The 20,104-nt window shown below is 38.1% G+C and overlaps 2 protein-coding genes across 3 annotated transcripts in view; both read left to right on the plus strand.

Annotated features, from left to right (window-relative positions):
• Window positions 1–7,373, plus strand: part of Bloc1s5 (biogenesis of lysosomal organelles complex 1 subunit 5) — a 34,222-nt gene extending 26,849 nt beyond the window's left edge. Inside the window, exon 5 of one of the 2 annotated variants that reach the window (XM_010622826.3) lies at window positions 5,422–7,371. In XM_010622826.3, coding sequence (XP_010621128.1) covers window positions 5,422–5,601 — 180 coding nt within the window. In that variant the 3' untranslated portion in view covers window positions 5,602–7,371. Of the gene's footprint in view, window positions 1–5,421 lie in introns of both variants that reach the window. The other variant, XM_010622828.3, reaches the window with a different exon arrangement.
• The window catches only part of Txndc5 (thioredoxin domain containing 5), a 117,587-nt gene that overhangs the window by 10,223 nt on the left and 87,260 nt on the right, over window positions 1–20,104 (plus strand). The window lies entirely within an intron of this gene.

Consider the following 20,104-nt stretch of genomic DNA (forward strand, 5'->3'; position numbering starts at 1 on the left):
AAGTTGTTTAAATGTCTTGAGAGCTACCACTAGCACCTTATTTGGGTGCTGGCAGTAAGAGTAGTGAAATGAGAATACGCTCAGCTTATAAAATTCACTCTTAAAATGTGCTGTCCAGAGAGATGAGGTGGTTAATAATATCTGTCAGTAACTTCAGTTAGTTCATGCGCAGGCATCAAGCTTTGAAGCCCCGTTCAACCACGCTAGAGACAATGGTGAACTAAATGTGACTGCTGCCATTTCATGTCCACGTATACTTGTTAGACTTAGTTATGCTCCTTTATGATTCTTTCAGGAGAGCAGTGAGATCACATAGTGATAGAGTTTGAAAATGTTGTGTAATAGTACACGCTATTTTGTTTAAAGGTTTTTGCCAGTGGTTGTTACGATACTGCTTACTAGCTTTTCCCTTGCCTGTGTGAGGCACATGTAAAATTAACACGTGTGTTACTGACAAATGTTCCACAAAATCTTCTCAACCTTAGTTGGATGATTTAGAATTTTCCCTTAGACCAGGGTTTCTTGACCTTGGTGCTGCTAACCTTTTGGATCAAATAGATAATTCTTTGTTGTAGATGGTGTCCTGTGTGTTGTCGGTTTAGCAGCTTCTTTGGTCTCTACCCATTAGTTGCCAACAACCCTTCCTCCTTTCCTCACAACCAAATTCTCTTAGGGAGGAAGACATCCCCCACACACCCTGAATGAGTATACAAGCAAAAATATGTTTTATTATGTATTCCCGAGTTCATTTACAAAGTAGGTACTGAGTGCAGCTTAGCTTCAGGATTGGGTTCTATTTAATTATCTCTTAGAAGATATATATAAAACTATTCTTTTTTTTGGGGGTGGGTACCAGGGATTGAACTCAGGTCCTTGCGCTTGCAAGGCAGGCTACCGAACCACTAAGCTAAATCCCCGGCCCCATATAAAACTATTCTTACTATTTCTTTGTTGTAATGTAATTTGCACATTTTGCTAAAAGATAATATCATAGCTAATGACTTTGGCTACACAGTTGTAGCTCATGAATTTTCTCTTCATTATTTTTCTTCATTGTTTTAAAGTCAGCATTATCTAAGTTTTTCTTAGAAAATAAATATTCACTTGAGTACAATTAATTTCATTTAAGCAGAACCCTCTGAAATTGATTTAAAAGTTTTTTTATTGTGGTAAAATATGTGTAATTTTACATATAACATAAAGTTTACTTTAGACTTGTTCTGTTTTTGGTGCTGAGGATAAAACTCAGGGCTTCATACATTCTAGGCAAACCACATACCACTAACCCACACCCTCCAGCCCCACCCCTTACTTAGCTGTTTTTAAATGTGCATTGCAGAGGCTTTAGGTACACTGACATTGTTGTGCAACCATCACCACCATCTCTATAGAAAAGTTTCACCTTGCAAAACTGATGAGAGGCTGTACTCTTTAAATACTGACCTCCCCGTCCCTTTTTCAATCCCCTACCTGGTGACTGCTATTCTACTTTCTCTATGAATTTGACTGTTGTAGGTACCTTATATAAATTAAATTAATATTTGTCTTTGTGACTGGCTTATTCCTCTAACATAATGTTTTCCAAGGCCATCAATGCTATAGCATTGTGGCAGAATTGTGTTATTGTTGAGGCTGACTAGTTGTCTGTTTGTCTGTATATACTGCTTTTTGGGTATGGAGTCACCCGTCTGTGGGTACTTGGGTTGCTTCAGCCTCTGGCTGTTGTGAGTAATGCTGCTGTGAGCATAGCTATAACACACATCCATTCAAGTCTCTGCTTTCAATTCTTTTGGGTAGATACCCCCAAAGTAGAATTACAAGATCATATGGTAATTCTAAGTTTTAAGTTTTTGAGAAACCACCAAGTATTACACATAGTTAAGTTTACCACAGAGCTGAAGTCTTTATCTTCTTTAAACACAATGCTTTTATAATTTTAATTACTTTGGATGGAAATCTTTTAAGACATTCCATATTATTCTATGTTTTTTTAAAATTTATTAACTATCATAAGTTAATTGTATGAATTGTATGTTGTTGAAAACATCAGATATTATACAGACATGGTGATTGATGTTTCTGAGACTGAGATAGACAGGGAGAGGGGTGGAAAGAGGGAGGGAAAGAACTGTGTTTCTATGCCAAATGCTCCCAGATGCTGTATTTTAAGTATATATCTGTCTGTTCATAAGGAGCCAAAGGCTGTCATTCATTTCTTCCCATCTCATTTACCAGCGTTTTCTTTTTCTAATTGAAAACCCAGCTAATCAGTTAGAATTATATGTAATATAGGCCAGATAGGTTCAGAATCTTCTGAAAACTGCATTACTTGTGAGTGAATTTTGTGGTATTGTTTGTTGTTTTAGCTTAAAGATCTTACCACATAGTTCTCAACTGTATTTCAAGTCGATTTTAATTACAGGTAGCTAAATTTTATTTGTATAGGAAGAGTATTGCATTATCAGTACATGAATGTATTGTCAACTTCCCTTGTTTTTTTCTTTACAAATTGTCATAATGCATAGCGATTATTATTATTATTAAAGATGGGAGGAAAAAAAAAAGAGAAGTGCCCTTAAGAACCTCTTGATATGGTAATGCATGCCTATAATCCCAACACTCGGGAGGCAGAGGCAGAAAGATTGCTTCACGTTCAAAGGCATCCTATGCTACATAGTGAGTTCAAGGCTAACCTGAACCACATGGTGAGACCCCCATCTCCCCCACACCCAGAAAAACCTCTTGATAAGAAAGCAAGACTAAATTTTCTTATGAATTTGGAAGTTGTCGGCTTCAACTTACTGTCACTTGGACTTTGAGGCCAAGAAGTGATATGCTTAATGTGAAAACTATTTGAATGTGCGTATCTTGAGTCATACTATCTTACAGTTCCAAAATAGAAATACTGACTGTTGACAGTATCTTACTTAAAGCTTTTTCTAATAGTCAAATAGTAGCGTATGCATCAAGGATAAATGAACTAAGGATGAAAGTTGGGGAGACAGTTACTTTTATTTATTTGCATTGAGTTAATATAAAAACTTGTTGCTGGGGCTGGGGATTTAGCTCAGCGGTTTGGTGGCCTGCCTTGCAAGCACAAGGACCCGAGTTCGATCCCCAGTACCAAAAAAGAAAAAAAAAAAAACTTGTTGCTAAGCTGGGTGTGGTGGCGCACACCTGTGATCCCAGCACTCAGGAGGCTGAGGCAGGAAGATTGCTGTGAGTTTGAGACCAGCCTGGGCTACATAGTGAGTTCCACGTCAGTCTCAACTACATATAGTGAGACCCTGTCTCAAAAAAAACAAATTAAAAAAAACTCTTTGCTAAAATTAAATTATTAAAATTAAAGAACAAAAATGTAACTGGTGGGGTTAAAAATGATCTCTTTCTATATGTTTTACTTATGATTTATGTAATAGTAATTGCCTTTTGTTAAGGCACTGAGCTAGGAACTTGATATGTATGAGTATTATTTATGAATATAAAGTACTGTTTTCCTCATTTTAGTTAAACTTGCTTAGTGTCTTATAGCAGGAAGTCAGTGAGCTGGAATTTAAAGTGAGGTTTGTGTGCCTCCCAAATTTGCATTTTCTCCACAAAGCTGCACTAGGAAAGTCCTGCCTGGTGAGCAGGGAAACCCAGGCTGTTGTTTTATCGACCAGATCAAAAGGTCAGATTAGTCAATGACAACTTTTTGGTTAAAAAAAATGAAAAACTTAACATCTGATCACACATATTTAATGTTTTCTGTGTTTATTAAAAAATAAAGTTAGCTGGGTGTGAGTAGTGCATACTTGTAAGCTCAGCCCTCTGGGAGGATCACAAGTTCAACCTCAGCCTGGGCAACTTAGCAAGACCCTGTCACAAAAACCAAACAAAACAATTTTCTAAAGGGCTGGGAATTTGGTTCAATCCCTGGTACCATAGACAGACAGGCAGGCAGGCAGGCAAATAAATAAATGCAGAAGCTGGAAAGACCTACATGTGAATTCACAGCCCAGCTAACAGATGTGTAGCAATGGAGAAGGAAAAAAGTGTCCTTAGGCCTTGATTTCTTGTAAATGAGAACAGTGTAACCTTTTGAGAGGGGTTTGTAAAAGTAAACCATAGAGAGCAACTAGCAGGGTTGTGAATGCCTAGAGCAGTTGGGTCATCTAGCCTTTGCCAGCAGCTTGTTGTTGTGATCCAGGGCACAGAGGATGTGGAGCAAGGGGGACAGTAAGGACCGCATTCCCATCTCTTCCCCAGTATGTAGCTGTTCTCCTGGCAGCGAGCATCTGAGTTACCAGTCTAGTACCAAGTTTCCCTTTTCCATTAGAGCCCTGGCATTAATCATTCCCGAGCAGGCATGCATAGTGAATTTAAGTATTTCATAGGTTCTTAGGGTTTGCATGTACCCCAGATTCTGTTATGTATTTAGTAGGACTTAGTCTTCTAACGACCTGGATGTACAATACAAACAACAGTTACAAAGTTAACTTTTCATACTTAGCTTTTTACTGTGTGTGTTCCAAGATAATAATTGAAATTATACCTTAGGGGAAGATAATGTATGTTTTTTATATAGTATTTCACCTGTCATCTTGTGGTGCTCCACAGAAACACATCTTCACTTCCATATATGGAAGTGTAAGGGACCATCTCAAGAACTAGGGTATTTGAGGCAGATGTTTTAGGCTTTGATTTGCTTTAAGAACTGGAAGTGAGCCAAAAGAGATTTTATGAGTTCTCTTCCAGTGACAATCTATGATTTTTTTCAAATACATCTACAAATATTTTATGTAAGACAGACACTTTAATTTCTTATAATAGTGATTCTTCTAGCTTATATTCTTTAACGATAAAAAATATGTAGTTAAATGGAATCTGAGCAAAAATAGAAGTTTAAACATTGAACTTTAGTCATTTAAAGATACATTTTTCAAAAATGTGAGAATTTGTGTTATAGTAAGAAGAGTTTTTTTGGGTTTTTTTTTCTGAGTTTTATTGGTACATTTAGATATACATAATGATAACATTCATCATAGGGAATTTGTACCTGTACATGCTATGTCTTGCTTCTTTTTTTTTCCCATTCCATTCCCCTCCCTAAAACTCCTCTTCCCCTCCTTGTTTACAAAATTTTTGTTTTCCATTTTTTCCTTGTCTTTTCTTTCTTTCCTTCCCTCTCTCCCCCTCCCTTGTTCCCCTTCTCACTTGAACATTTTCTTCCCATAGTTAAAAAAAAAAAAAAGTTTTAAATGTTTCTATTATGTCCTGTTTCTTGAACATTAAAGCTATAATGCAGTTTTGTCATTATGACTATAAAAACCAGTTGGTTTTATAGTGACCAACTATAGAGAGACAAAGTTATGTTTGTCTCTTCTACACATAGAAATAGTCTGGAAGATGTTGTGTGACTTTCACATTTCCTTTTCTCAGATGTATAATGACCATTTAGTAGCTAGTGAGAAGCAACATCAGCTCCAGTGGGAGGCTTTCATGAAAGAACAGCCCCACAGACGGGCTGAAGTGGACGCAGAGCACCAGACAGCTATGGCAAGGCTCAAGGAGCACTATACCAAGATGGAGAAGGACCTCGCAAAGTTCTCAACCTTTTAAGAACTGAACCACAACAGTGACAGACAAACAAGAAAACACTGACTTCCGCCCAAATACTTCCACCAACCACTTAGCCTCTGCTTCGAGCTCAGCAATATATTCAGTGGCACTCTATGTCAGAGGAAGCGACTTCTCCTGAAGCTGACAGGATGTTCAGTGGAAGGAGAACGCTGTGTCATTCCCGTTTAAGTGCCTGTAGGTGATCGTGTGAATCAGAAATGTAGAAGGAAAAACGGGCTCAGTTTACTCTTCGTTCATCAGAATTGGTTTTCTTTCCTACTGTTTAGCTCAAAGAACTGTCAGTACAGACTAATTCATTCTTCTGCAGGATTATTATTAGTGTATTATTGTGGCTTAAAAGACAGGTAGAATAGCTGCTGTCATAGCCTCCCTGGCTACAAGAGAGATAAGAATGTGTGAAATATTATTCCATGAGTAATGTCAACAAACAGCCGGCCTTGGAGAAGAGATCACACTTGAGAGGGGTAAGAGTCAAACATTGTCTCCACTATCCAAAGATGGCCACGGTAGACTGTGAATCACCTGTTAGGAGGGGTTACAGATTTTGTAATTCCATGCATTTCCCTGCGTGTTAACATGCGTGTTAGGATTTGTGGCCTTCCAGTCCTTGATATTTTCAAAAATGTGCTTAGGACACAAAGTTTACCAAAAATATATTTTGACTTTCAGCCTTTTTAAGAACTATACTCTTGCTGATGCTGTTTACCTCATTTTTGTACCTATTTTGCTGTGGGTAAGTGTATAACATAAATAATGTCTATACATGTTTCAGGTGTTATATGAGTGATCAGCAAAATCTGTCAAGGAGTCTCTCTGGAGCCATATAAAGATTTTGGCTCCGAATGAACCAGAAGTGTTCATCCACATGGCACATGACCCATATTAAATGTAAATTCTTTTTAGTGTTAACGTCTGTGCTCATAAGCAGGTGTATTTTGATGAAACGCATACCAATTCTGTCATCACTGTGATCTTTTAAAATCTGCATTTAGCAATCTAATGGAAAAACTAAGTTGATTTTTTTTCTTCGCCATAAACCAAGAGAAAGTAAGTGCAATAATTTCAAGAGATTTATGGCAAATTAATTTGTGGTGTGGGTAAATCTAATGTTTTTATTGCTCTTCAGTAAAAGAAGGCATAAGAAAGAAAATGTCCCAGTTCTTGTGTTATCTCAGCATTGCAACTGCAGAAAATTGACAATGCTTGCCTGTGTGAATTTATGGCTTACTGTCAAAGCTTCATTCTTGGCTGCATGTTGAAACTGTGATTAAAGTTAATAGAAGAGATGAAATAAGTATTTGAGATTTCTTTGAATAACACTGAACTTCTGCCAACTTTCTCTGTCTGCTACTGTAGCCTTGACAGGTTCATCAATCATCCTCTGGTACCTGGACGAAAAGAGCACTTGCTGACACTAAAGCATGTTGGAATTTTCTTAATTCTCTTTCAGTGGGTGGAAAAAAATACTTCCAAAAATATCCCATGCATGAAAAAGGAGGGGAGCCTTAAATGAAAATTCCCTTTGTATTATAGGACCATTTTGGAATGCCATTAATTACCATCACACCATGAGTGTCCAGGGGCTTCCCAGACCAAAGTAAAGTTGAGGGTTTTTTAAGCCTTAAATATTAAAATGTTCAATTCTTTCTTTGTAACTTTGTTAGATTGTTAGAATTCATATACCTTCTAAAAGGGTCCATTTACCTCCCTTTTGCTGTTTTTACTGCTGAACATGTTCACTTTTGCTTTGTAGTTTCCAAATCACTTTGTTATATATATTATATAAAAATTAATTTTAATAGTTACAAAATTTACATTTCTGCTATCTAGAACAGATACTGTGCATCTTGTGTAGCTCATAGGATTATTATACTGATGAAATGAAATATTTTGTAATTTTAAAGTACTATAAAAATATTTCAAAGTATTTTTTAAATTTATTTTTTGCCTTGTGTGTGTTTTTTTTTCTTTCATTTTCTAATATAGATTTAAAAATTCTTTAATTGAACTGTATTCAGAGAATAGGTATATATAAGACTGGTCATTTGAAATTTGTTGAGATTTGCTTCATAATCTAGAATATGGTCAATTTTTGTGTTCCATGAGTGCTTGAAAAGTCTGAATATTTTCTCATTGTTGCTTGTCCATTGACTTAGCTCATCATTTGTATTGGTTAAGTTCTGTTTTACTATTTTTTCCTTTTACTTCATCTTTCAGATTCTAAAATTTGTTAGAATTTCCTTTTCTAGTGATTTGTTAACATCCCTATAATTCTGTCCTTTAAAAAATATTTTTTGAGGCTTTGTTATTAGGTGCATACATGTTTAGAATCATTTTAGAACTGACTAACATTTATAGTGATATGCTATATTTGTAATGATAGTTTTACTTCATTTTATATTGCTCTAAATCTAAGGGTTTTAAAATATAGATCACACCTGCTGGTTAGTATTTATGTAATGTATAGTTTTTATCCTTTTGTTGGACCTTTCTATTATGTTTTGTATGTATCTCTTTAAAACCATAACTAGATTTTTTTCTGATTGTTTCAAATAGATTTTTAATCTATTTACTCATACATTTATTGAAATTACTAATACATTAGAATTTATGCATCCTGTTTTGTGTTTTTTATACCAACTTTTCTATGTTTTTCTTTCTTTTTTTTTCTTTTTGTAGTTCTAGTCCTTGATTTCTTTTGGATTGACTTTTGTTGTGTTTTTTCATTTACTTTTCTTCTCCTAGGTTAGAAGTTAAACACTCAGTTTTTATCTTTTAGAGCTTACCAGGAAACATGATTTGCATATCTCAAGTTAATATCTTTACCGAACAAAGTCTCATATTTGTCCCCTCAACTTATAAATAATTATTGTCTAGAATTTTAGTTCTTTCTTGGTTTAACTCCAACCATAGTTATATTATATAGTCGGTGTTTAGACATACCCTACAGGTTTACCATTTTACTATCCTTGAAAGTTGGCTGGGTCTACAGTTCAACATTGACAGCTGCACTCTCTCAGTATTTAGTATTATCCCGCCGCCTGTCTTCTCTTTTTACTTCTGAAATGACAGCTGTCAGTGTGATCGGGACTCCTTTGTAACTAATCTGTTAATTCTCTCCCAAGTCATGTTTAAGATTTTTATCTTTAGTGTTCTACAATGAAATGTTATGCTAAAAGATGTTTAAGCTTTTTATTGTCCTAAATTAGTATTCAAATAGTGCCTTTCCTGAATTCTGGAAAATACTTAGCTCCGACTCTTTGAATAGTGTATCTATCTTATTCTCTCTGTTCTCTTCTTTGAGAAATCAGATTAACCTGATGTTTTACCATCTCACTCTGCTCCAGATCCCTAAGTCTATGTTTCATATTTTCCATATCTTGATCTTGGTGTTGAATTCTGTGTCATTTCTTTAAATTTATTGTCTGATTCACTAATTCTGTCCCCTCACACCCCCATCTCTCATCTATTTAACTCATTTGTCGTGTTATGAATTATTGTATTTTTCAGTTTTCAGAAGTGTTTGGTTCTTAAACTGGTCATTTAGGATAGTTCTGTTTTCCCCTTTTTATTTTCTTGAAACATTAAATTCTCATTTTTTGTTCCAAATGTGGTAATTTCAACATGTTTCTTTTATGTGCATCTGAATCTATATTTTGTTGTTTTGGCTAAAATGAGTTTATGATGTCTTGTTTTCTAGTGTGTTCAGTGATTTTTGATTGTGACTTCATGTTCTTCTGAACTTTATTTTTGGAATTTGTTTTGGTTCAAGTATATTCTTCCAGAGAAATGATGTTCTTTTTCCAGTACCACCAGTTGCTTCTTGAGACATTGCAAATGCTGTGCTGCTTCAAAATCAGTTTTTTGCTTAGGTTCTTTGCCTATCCTGCTCCCCACTGATGTATCTGCCTGGAACTAGGCTTTAACACACACACACACACACACACACACACACACACACACACACTGGAACTAGGCTTTTACACACACATACACACACACAGAGTTCTGCTTGGAGTTAAGAAGAGCAGGAATAGATGTTTTCCCAGCTCATTTTCAGAAGTCAGTTTTCTTTGGGGTTTCCCAGCCCTGCTACTGATGCACCTCATTCTCTAATTTGAGCTCAATTCTGTTCTCTTCAAAAGTCAAAGACTTAAACACCAATCCCAACGTGAGGTCGGAAGGTGGGGCTAGTGTCCTGATAAGAACAGGAAGAGATACCACAGCCTGACCTGTCCCCTGCAAGCACAGAGGAAAGGTCAGAGCAAGAAGGCACTCACTCATCTGCACGCCAGGGACCCGCACCAGAAATCACAGAATAGACATTTTCTGGTCAAGTGGTGCAGCACTTATGATGGCAGAGAGGAGAAAGCACATGCAGGAGACCCAGCCTCAGGCACACATTGGTCACTCAGGGCCTGCGGATCCACCCTGCAGCCCATGTGCACAACACTGCTTTTTAAAAAATTGAAACAAATGTGCTTTTAAACTTGCTTGGCGTAGTCTCCCCCCCACAATAAATTTTAAAAAGTTTGATGAGACCAGGCATCTCAAACAAATACCATTATCAACATGAAGTTTGACCAGATGAAAAGCCAGTGTATGAGGTTAGCTGGATGGTACTTCAGTTTCCTCTGCATGGATCAGATTGTTGATTTTTATGAAACTGCTTATATTGTTAACATAATTCTTCAGAGGATATAGTCAGAGTTGATATTCAATGTAATTCTTTTTCTTAAAATAGAATTTGTAGGGAATAAAATCACTAATTCAATTTTTTAAAACCTCATGTCATCAGAAATGCTTAAGCAACTTTTTGGAAGTCATGTTTTTTAAGAAAATCATTCAGGAAATTAATGTACAGTAAGAGCTGGGTGTGGTGGTACACACATGCAGTCCCAGCATGTGGGAGGCTGAGGTAGAACAGCCCCAAGTTCCAGGCCAGCGTGAGTTACACAGTAGGTTCAAGACCAGCCCAAATTATATATCAAGACCTTTTGGGCTGAGGATTTAGCTCAGTGGCACCACGCCTGCCTCTCAGGCTCGAAGTCCCGAGTTTGATCCCTGGTGCCAAAAAACAAAACAAAAAAGATGAATGAATAATAAAATGACAGACCATTGTCACAAAATAAAAACCTTATGTGGTAAATTATATAATAAATAATCATAATTAAAGTTAATTATATACTACATAATTAAAGTGGAAACTAATTTACTATGCGAAGCTTTGACATTGAAGAATCAATCCTTAATTTAGAATCTGAAATATACAGCACCAGTAGGTGTCGCTGTGATAACAGATTTCCCATCTTCTAAGCAGTTTTGTGCAGCAGGTGCCCTCCATCTGTGGACAGAGATACCCATGAGACAAGAAGTTCAAGTCACAAAGCTCAATACAAACTCCAGATTGTAAGAAAACAGGTACAGTATCCCAGATGGTTAGGGTGCTTTGGAAAATTGTATTTTTTTCTAATATTCTTCATGTCTCAAACATAACAGATTCTTTCATTTTGTAATGTGGGAATTTTATTAATAAGTATTCCATTTTAAAAATTAGTAGTTTATTGGGCTTTGTATTAAAATGTAGAATAGGACATAGTTCACAAATTTAGTCTGCATAACCAAAATCAAGAAACAACATTCCAATGTTTTTATATGGCATCTAAAAATTTCTTGGTCATCTCTTCCAAACTAAGAGTTCTCTCTAAATCATCCATTAACTACATTAAAATAAGTGAAAAACAGTAATGGAAATTAAAAGGTTAGTTTTTAGATTTACCCCCCCATCTATTATGAAAGCCAAAGTAGAATTTAATACACATTTATTCATAGGAGCACTGTGCCCTGCCAGGATTATATTCCAAATAAATCTAGGCAATCCTATCACTGTCATAGAGGACATAATTGAGTCGTGCATATGTATAAAATAGAAAAAACCCAAAATTGCTTAATATTGAATTGAACATTATATTATACCAAGCAAGCAGTACATGATTAAAACGAAAATTTTAAATTCCATGTAGGAACTACCTTTGTGAGCAGTGATTAAGGGATCATTTGTTCTCAAGGTAAAACCTTAATCAACAGGATTTAGGTAATGGAAAGACGCAAAGTATTTCCAGTTTGGTTTAGTTCTTGCAGGTCAGTCACTGGTAGCCCAGGTCCTTTGTACCCCTAGATACATCCCAAGGCTCACAGGGTAGTGAAACTTGGTGTTGCCCTTACTCATCAGAACACAGATGGAAATACTCCTGGTAAATTCAAACAATACAGACTTCTCTGACCGTTCAGACAGTGGCAGATAAGACAGAAATTGGGAAGCAGGCTGTGTCCAGACTCAGAAGCCCTGAATTTTGGCTGTGGCTCCAGAGCACTACATTTACATGGAGACTTGGAATACATCGCTCATATGGCTCTTGCATCATCTCAGATGGCTTCAGTTACTATTAGTTACTGTTAGTGCTATTAATTACAAATATACTAAGTGTCTCCATGAAGGTGCAGGCAGGTTACTCTATGGAGTAAGTATACAGCTGATGCAGGGAAGAAGTTGTCCCCTGCATGTGGAGTTTTTCAGAGTGCAGCTGAAAATAGCCAAATCCTGGGCTAAGCAGGAGTGGAGATGAAGATCTTTGATCAGAATGGAAGATTATGGTAATTTTAACATCCATATTTAGATAGATTTAACATCCATATTTAGGTTTCTAGGTAACGTTTATGTCTCTTAACAGTTACTGACACAACTTTGGGTTTAGATAATCTGCTCTATTTCCCTTTTATGTATATTTATAATTGTTAGCCCATAAGACTGAAGTTTTGCTTTTGAAAACACCACCACTGTATACAGAGATCTGGGAAGTTATGAAGGGGTCTTCTCTATGTCTTTAGGAGAAATATTTTGCATTTATATAATTATAAGATAGCCATAAGGGGTTTTATTAAGCAGCTATCCCTATTTAAGGATTTTCCACTTCCTTTCACAGAAGACTGGACTGTTCAAAGACGAGACTATTTTAGGGTACTTTTTTATATCCCATGCTTCAGGTATGTGTTGATGAACATGTCGTAAAAGGGAAGTTCTCGCCACATACCAAGGAAGTGTTTACGCAAGATTCTAATTAGCCATGGCGCTTACATTTGTGTTTTACAGTGCTTCAACATGAAATAATGTAAAAATGAGTAGTATTTCATTTTTAATCAGATTTCTAAATCTTTTATCACCCAGTTTACAATAGGTACTGTTTTTCTCTGATAAGCTTTTAAGGTAAACTGTATACTGCTTTGGGAAAAAACACAGTTGCCCGAATTAACTAATATTTTACTTTTCAAGAATTCCCTTTGGTCATCTGATTGGAACTCAGAATGAACTTCCTGATAGAAACACTGATGTGCATGGTGATTGGGCTCTTCACTGGCCCTCAAAGACAATCATGTCTCAAATAACTATTACCAGCAGGAGGAGTGCTTTGAGCTGCCACATCTGATGGCTTTTTCTTTCTCCCTCTTGTCCCCCTCTGTATGTACACCATCATACCTTGTTATAGCCAGATGACCCTTTTGCTGCAGCTCCAAAGGTGACATTTCCAGGTGGCAGCAGAGTCTCTGGGTTGTCAGTCACTGAGGAGGCTTCTACTGTTGAGGGCCAAATCCTTCTCTGGGGCCCCAGGCCCAGCCCCCAACAATGCACTTCCTTTCTGTTGCGCTTACTGCCTCAAACACTTAGTTCTCATAGGACATGTTGCCGAAGAGATTTGAGGGTTTTCCTATGATTTCTTGAGAATAAGTAAACGAGAAGAGACAGACCTGCCACACCCCCTCACTTTTAAGTGTACTTAAATGCAGTAATAGTCCTTTAAACCCATTGCTAGATAAAAGTGTCCATCTGCAGATTCAATTAGCTCTGTAACATCTCATACCTGGTTATCTAAGTGTGAAACTCTGAGGTGATCGTGTTCCTGTAGAGCTACACCAGGGCTGAAGAAACTAGATAAGATTGGAGAGCAGCCTACCCCCACACACCCGAAGAGAATTTATTTTCATTTCTCCCCTTCCCTTCTTGCCCCAGCTAGTCCTGCCATCACAGACTTAGGCTAGCATGAAGTGACTTAGGGGGTGTTGGAGATCCAAGTCCCCAAGGCATCTACAATCAGGAGAGAACGTTAACACCTTCCTCTCCATCTCTTACATGTGCCTATGTGCATTGTAGTATTGGCTCAAGCTACCATGAAAGTATTTTGTTAAGGTCCACGGGGTAAAACCTTAAAGTCCTGAAATGACGGGACATTGCTAATCTTAATCACCTGAAAAAGTGAGTTCTTTGAGAGGACCAAATAAGCACGAGAACCTACCCACCCACCTTGCTCACTAGCACTCACTTCCTCCCTACCTTCCTATCTTTCTCTCACCTTCCTGATGAGCAGAGTTGCAGATAACATGTCTCCCTGGCCTTGACAGGAAGACAGGGAATTGTCTCTGTAGGCTAGGCTCGAGTGACACATGCTTTGTAAGCCAGATTCATTAGTTATATTTTATTTTTTTCTCAGTATCCATTCTGCACCCCAAACCTCAGTGAAACCTGTTTAAATATCTTAACGTTAATCAGCTGTGTCAAGGAAATGAAGACAGGAGCTCTGCCTATGAGGGGGGCTGTCCTCTGTGTGGGCCTCATCCCCATGGCCCACCAAGGACCAGCCACATTGGATATTTGTGAAGAGGTGGTCAGGCTCCTTCATCCAGCATTAGAGAAAGCAGAACTCCAGCATACAGCAACTGAAAAGAAAGCAGTAATACTCAGAGTGGCTGTTGCCAACTGGCTGGCTGAGCCATTCTAGACAACCATGTATGTGCTACCTCATGTCCTGAAGAGCAAAGAACCACTAAATATGTACAGAGGAAAGTGTTGAATGCATTTTAAAATTAGTTATCAGTTTATCTATTTTGATTTAATTTATTCAGAAGAAGAAGAGATACAGATTTGGAGATGGTGCAAAATCACTAACATCACACGTGTTCCAGCTGCCCCCAATTCCTGGAAGCCCTCCCTCAGCTCCATGTTGGTCCTTCAGTTACTGTCCCCTTTTTCTGCGTGTGTTGATAGAATGCCTGGAAAGAGCTGTTATTTGCTGGTTCCTGCACTCCATATTTTCTCTTGGCCTTTTTCAAATCAACTCTTAATTCTTCCCCTGAAACCATTCTTGTTAAGGTTACCAGCAATCTTAGAGCCAAATCCAAGGACTGGTCAGTACTGGTGGCTTTTCATATTTTTCTCTCAGCAGTTGACACAATTGATTTCTCCCTCCTTCCTGAAGCCCTTTTTCTTCTCAGAGCTTTCTGATTGCCAGATATGATTTACTTTCTGTCTGTCTTCAATATTCGTCTTCTTTCTGTCCTCTAATTACTAATATCCCTCAAGGGCAGACCTCCAACTCTTCTCTACCCTACAGAAACTTCTCTTCAGCCACTCCCCTGTTTCTGTCTTGAGCCCTATGTCTCCTGTTACATATTCAACTCCCTGATTAATATCTCCTCTTACATATCTAAATAGGCAACTCAGGTTTCAGTATTGAAACATCTTTTGATGCCCGGTCTTCTGAATTTCATTACATGGGACCATTTACTCAGTTGTTTCAGTCAATATCTAGGTATCCTTGATTTTTCCCTTAACCCTCTACATCTAAGCCATCACTTGGCCAAGTTGGCCCTGCCTTCAGAATTATTTCCCAACTCCAGCCACCAATTCCTATCAGCTCTACTGCTCCATTTCTAGGTCACTGCCTCCTAATGTGTCTCCTTATTGTCACTCTTGCTCCCTTGGTCAATTTTTGCACAAGAGCCATGTATCTTTTAGAAAGCACTAGCCACATCTTGTTACTAAGGCACTCTAATACTTCTCCTCCTACATAGTGAAATCCAAACTTCTTGCCTTGGGCCCTGCAATCCAGTCTCTCCTTTTTTATCCCACCCTTGTATAACTGCTTAGTTTCATCTAACCACTCGCTTTCTTGCTGATCTTCAAACATATCCAGCTCATTTGTACCTGGGAGCCTATGCCTCCCATATTCTTCCTGCAGGTCCTTTCAGGTCTCACTCTCTAACTTTTGACAGTTGTGTTTTCAAATGTCACTGCCTCAGAAAGGCCTTCCCTGGCCACTGCATCTGAAAGAGTGTCCTCCTGTTTTTATTTAATGCTTACCCCACTAAAATATAAACTGTATGAGAGCAGGAACCTTGTTTGTCTTATCAACTCTGTATTTTCAGTTTCTGGCATGTGGAACTAACTGGATGGATGGATGGGTGGATGGATGGATATGCTGTAGTATAGCACTCTTTCCATATGGATTTTTTCATACCTGATTTTTTGAGTGAAATATGAAAACAGACACTTCTCAATAGTCTAACTACATTTGGTAATAGATATTATAGTGTTTTAAGGTAACACATCCTTAAGTTGTTGAATGACAGTGTTGGGCATAGATACTCCATAGAAGCAGTTTTGTCTTTATTGAAACAGCATACCGTATTGCAATACTGTTCAAGGGGAAAATAAATCTCCCTGCAACTATTGAAAACTAATGTTGAATCATGATAGAACTACTAGCTGGGTATGGTGGTACATACTGTAATCCCAGCACTCTGGAATGTAAAGAGAAAGATTGCAAGTTCAAGCCCAACCTGAACAGCTTAACAACTGTCTTAGAGTAAGAAAATATTTTTTAAAAAGCTGGAAATATAGCTCATTGTGAATGTTCTGGCTTCAGTCCTTAGTAACACACAATTCTACTCTAGAAAATGTTAGTACTTCTCATTTCACTGACAAAATACTCAGTGTCCTCTGCTAGAAGATGTGAGCATTGTGTCAGTTCTAAGACAAAGGAGATGGTAGAGTCAGCATGGGACAGTGGTGGTGAACCTATGGCACATGTGCCACCGCGGGCTGTTCGTATTATTGCAAGTTCTAAATGGTTTGTCATTGCTGGCTTAGGGAATAAAAATATGCACTTAGAGTCCAAGTTCCAGCTTTGTCGCTATTAGATGGGTGACCACGGGCATGTTGCTTAACCTATTTATGATTCAGTTTCCTCATGTATAAAATAGGAACAGAAAAATTAACAGTACTTGCCTGATGGATCCGTTTTGAGGAGGATTAAATGAGTGTGAGTGTGTGTGTGTGTGTGTGTGTGTGTGTGTGTGTGTGTATGTTTAAAAGAGCCTGGTATGAAAGTTCTGTATCTAATTTTGCTTTGTAACAGTTTTGTTATCACCACCAGTTCTAGAGGTCTACTTGGGAAATACTCTGTAATCATAAGGAGGTTGATAGGTCATGATCATAAGATGTTCAAGCTTCTTAAATTGAAGTCTGTAACAGTTCCCCCTTGGAACACTTAGCTGGATTAACTACTTTCTGTCATCTTAAAATACACATTAAAGCCAAAGAAATCCTAGTTTTGTAAATCCTTCGATGGCACACCCATACAGCTGGTACCACAAATGATGTAACATTTCAGGAAGACCTGCTAATATATTCCATGGAATCAAAGGCACTTCTTAGGATGAAATGTGTTTTAGTTCCCAGGCTGATTTTTTATTCAGACCCAAATTAGAGAAAAGTTTAGCCTTTCAAATAGGTCTCTGTTGAACCCATCTTGATAACACTTACTTTACCAAAGTTATTCATAGCCACATTTAGTAATTTCAGTGAACTCTCTCATTTCTCAGAACAAGTTGTGCTTACACCTTCTCGAAAGAATGTGGTTGGTATGTGGGTAGGTTGTCTGGGGCCAGCCTCTTATCTAGGACCCGACTCAGAAAGTCTGAGCTCAGTGGTTGATTTAGACTGCACGCTGTTGTTTGCTTTGTCTTAATCTGCATGTGTGGATCCCTCGAAAATCCACTGTCGTCCCCCCACCGCCCATCACAGAACAATGCTGCTGCACACATCATTTCCTGAAATAATGGAGTTGGAAGGCAATTATCTGCTCACAAAACAGGCTGAAACAACAGTTCCTGATATTCTCAAATACTTCAACTTCCCAAGGAATCCGGAAAAAATAATTCCATGAGATGGTGTTGTGAATGAAAGTATGACATTCCAGTTCCCTTCACTGGGATCCAGTGACTAGAGGTAATAAATTATTACCCACTCAGCCTTACCGAGAAGGGCCGTGGCTGGGTCTGGTTTGTGAACAGCATTCTGCCCATGGCTCCTGTGAGCTGAGGCCTAGCACTCCTTTTTTGTTGACTTTTGGTAACATCCTAGTGATGACTTGCAGTTTATTGATTTATATTTATTTTATGGCATTTTTTTCTGTCACCCCTGAAGAGAATTCAGGACTTCTGTCTCAGACTCACCGGATTAAAATGTACACCTTCTAGAACGAATTAATATTCTTTTCAGCCAAACATGTTTTATAGCAGCATGAGAGCTTTTGAACCCCTTAGCTCCTTTATGCCAAATGTGATTAGCAGCTGTTCTTAAGAGCTGTCTTTGGGGCGATGCTCAGGAATCTGTACATCACCAAGGTCGCCATTGGTAGCCATGGCGAAAAATAACAATTCAGTTTGGTAATATTCAGATCTTGCCTTCTGGAATTCTCATCTGAGGGGAAACTGGTTCAGTAAATATTTCATCTGGTTGTTTTCTTGATATCTTGAAAAAAAAATTAGGGACTGTCATCTGGTTTTTGAGCCTGTATAATGTCAACTACAAAACTCTTTAGAAGTTTCCAGAAGATTGCTCATTTCACATTTTATCTGAATGTTTGACTTTGTGTTGATTTATCCTTCCCTGCCCCCAAATAAAAGATAAAATATATCGTGTTGAAGTGTCCCAGAGAGGGACACAGAACAGAATAAAGAGAAACTTTAGACTCTGCAGCGTTACTTAGGGAGACTGTGTAGGTTGATTCTAGAACAGGGACGGTGAACCTCTTAGAGATGAGTGCCCAAACTGCAACCCCAAACCCATTTTTTTAATCACAAAGTGGGACACTGCAATTAAACCTGAATACTGAGGTTTTTTACCTTAGAAAAACAACACACATGCCATAGGCTCTCTGCCACTGCTCTAGAAGCTTTTCCAGAGAAAGACAAGTTGTCAGTCTGATTTGTCTGAATATTCATAAATCCTCTATTTGGAAGATTGGACTTTTATTTTGTCTTTCATTCTGATGCATCAGAATCAACTTCCCTGACGTGTTTCTGGCGAAATATCTATTATTAGCATAAAATTAGCAGTTAAAATTGTTTTTTCTGATTGTATCAGAAGTTGACCCGTTTCTCACAAAGCCTGGAAAGTTGCTGTGCTTTGGCTGCATCTCCTCCAGATGCTCCTATGTGAAAGGCACGGTTCCCAGAGTGGTGCTGCTGGAAGATGGCAGAGGCTTTAGGAAACGGGCCCCAGAGGTTGTGCTTCTGTTGTTAGGGCATGTCCTCAAGAGGGGGGGGTGGAGGCCTAGTTGCTTCCTTTTCTCTTTTCCTTCCCATACATCCTTGAGGTGAGTGGTTTTGTTTGACCACAGGCTCCCACCATGTTGTTTTGCCTCACTACAGGCCCAAACCAGCAGGGTCAGTTGCTTGTGGCCTGGAACCTCCAAAACTGTGGTCAGAATAAAACTTCACCCATTATAAGTTTCTCAGGGTTCTTATTATAGTGCTGGGAAACTGATTAAAAGCAGTTCAATTGAGGTCTTCTTTTAATTTCTTGCCGTTGAGTCTGGCTCCTGCTTGGTGGGACAGTGGCTGCCACACATCCAGGGTGGAGAATTCCTCACCACTCACCACTGTATATTTCAGACCCCCACTGACTCTTCAGTCCCAGAGACTCAGATTGAGAAACTGTATGTGGATATGGGTCCATTTGTTTCATTAAAAAGGTAGCAGGTAAAATTAAGAACACCTGAAGAAGCATCAGACAATAAATTACAAACTCATGTAGGATGTGTGCAACTGCATACTGACAGAAAGCGACCCAGGCACAGTCTTGGGCTTGTTGAAGTACTCTTTGTGGGTGGAAGGGGGCCAGACATGAGATCTTGGCATTTCCCTCACTCTGTGGAATAAGCTGGGACCAGGCTTCAGTGGTCTAGGCCTAGTTAAGATCTTGAGAATGAGCTGTCTGGAGCCTTAAATTATGTCTTCATCATTTTGGCTCTCATTTATATCAGTGGAATCATTTTTGGCTTTCTTATCTTGGCTTTCTCTCAGGATTGCCTTGATATAACAGCCAGTTCTATAAACTACTGAGGTCTTTATAATTTAGCCCCAAGAGAATCAGCCACGAATAATCAACACATCTGTGAAACACTTAAGTCTTAATAGGCTGCCTGCCATATATATATTTAAGGATGGGTGTTATGAATGTTTTTTAGTAGAGACATTTTCATGGTAATACAGCAGTTCAGTAAAATTAGTATAGCTTTTTAAGCAAATATCAAGAATCTGTTAGCTTTCAACAACTACATAATTATAGGCTATACACAGGTAA

The sequence above is a fragment of the Fukomys damarensis genome, unplaced genomic scaffold (genome assembly GCF_012274545.1).
Source record: "Fukomys damarensis isolate Sample0158 unplaced genomic scaffold, DMR_v1.0_HiC HiC_scaffold_10, whole genome shotgun sequence".
NCBI lineage: Eukaryota > Metazoa > Chordata > Mammalia > Rodentia > Bathyergidae > Fukomys > Fukomys damarensis.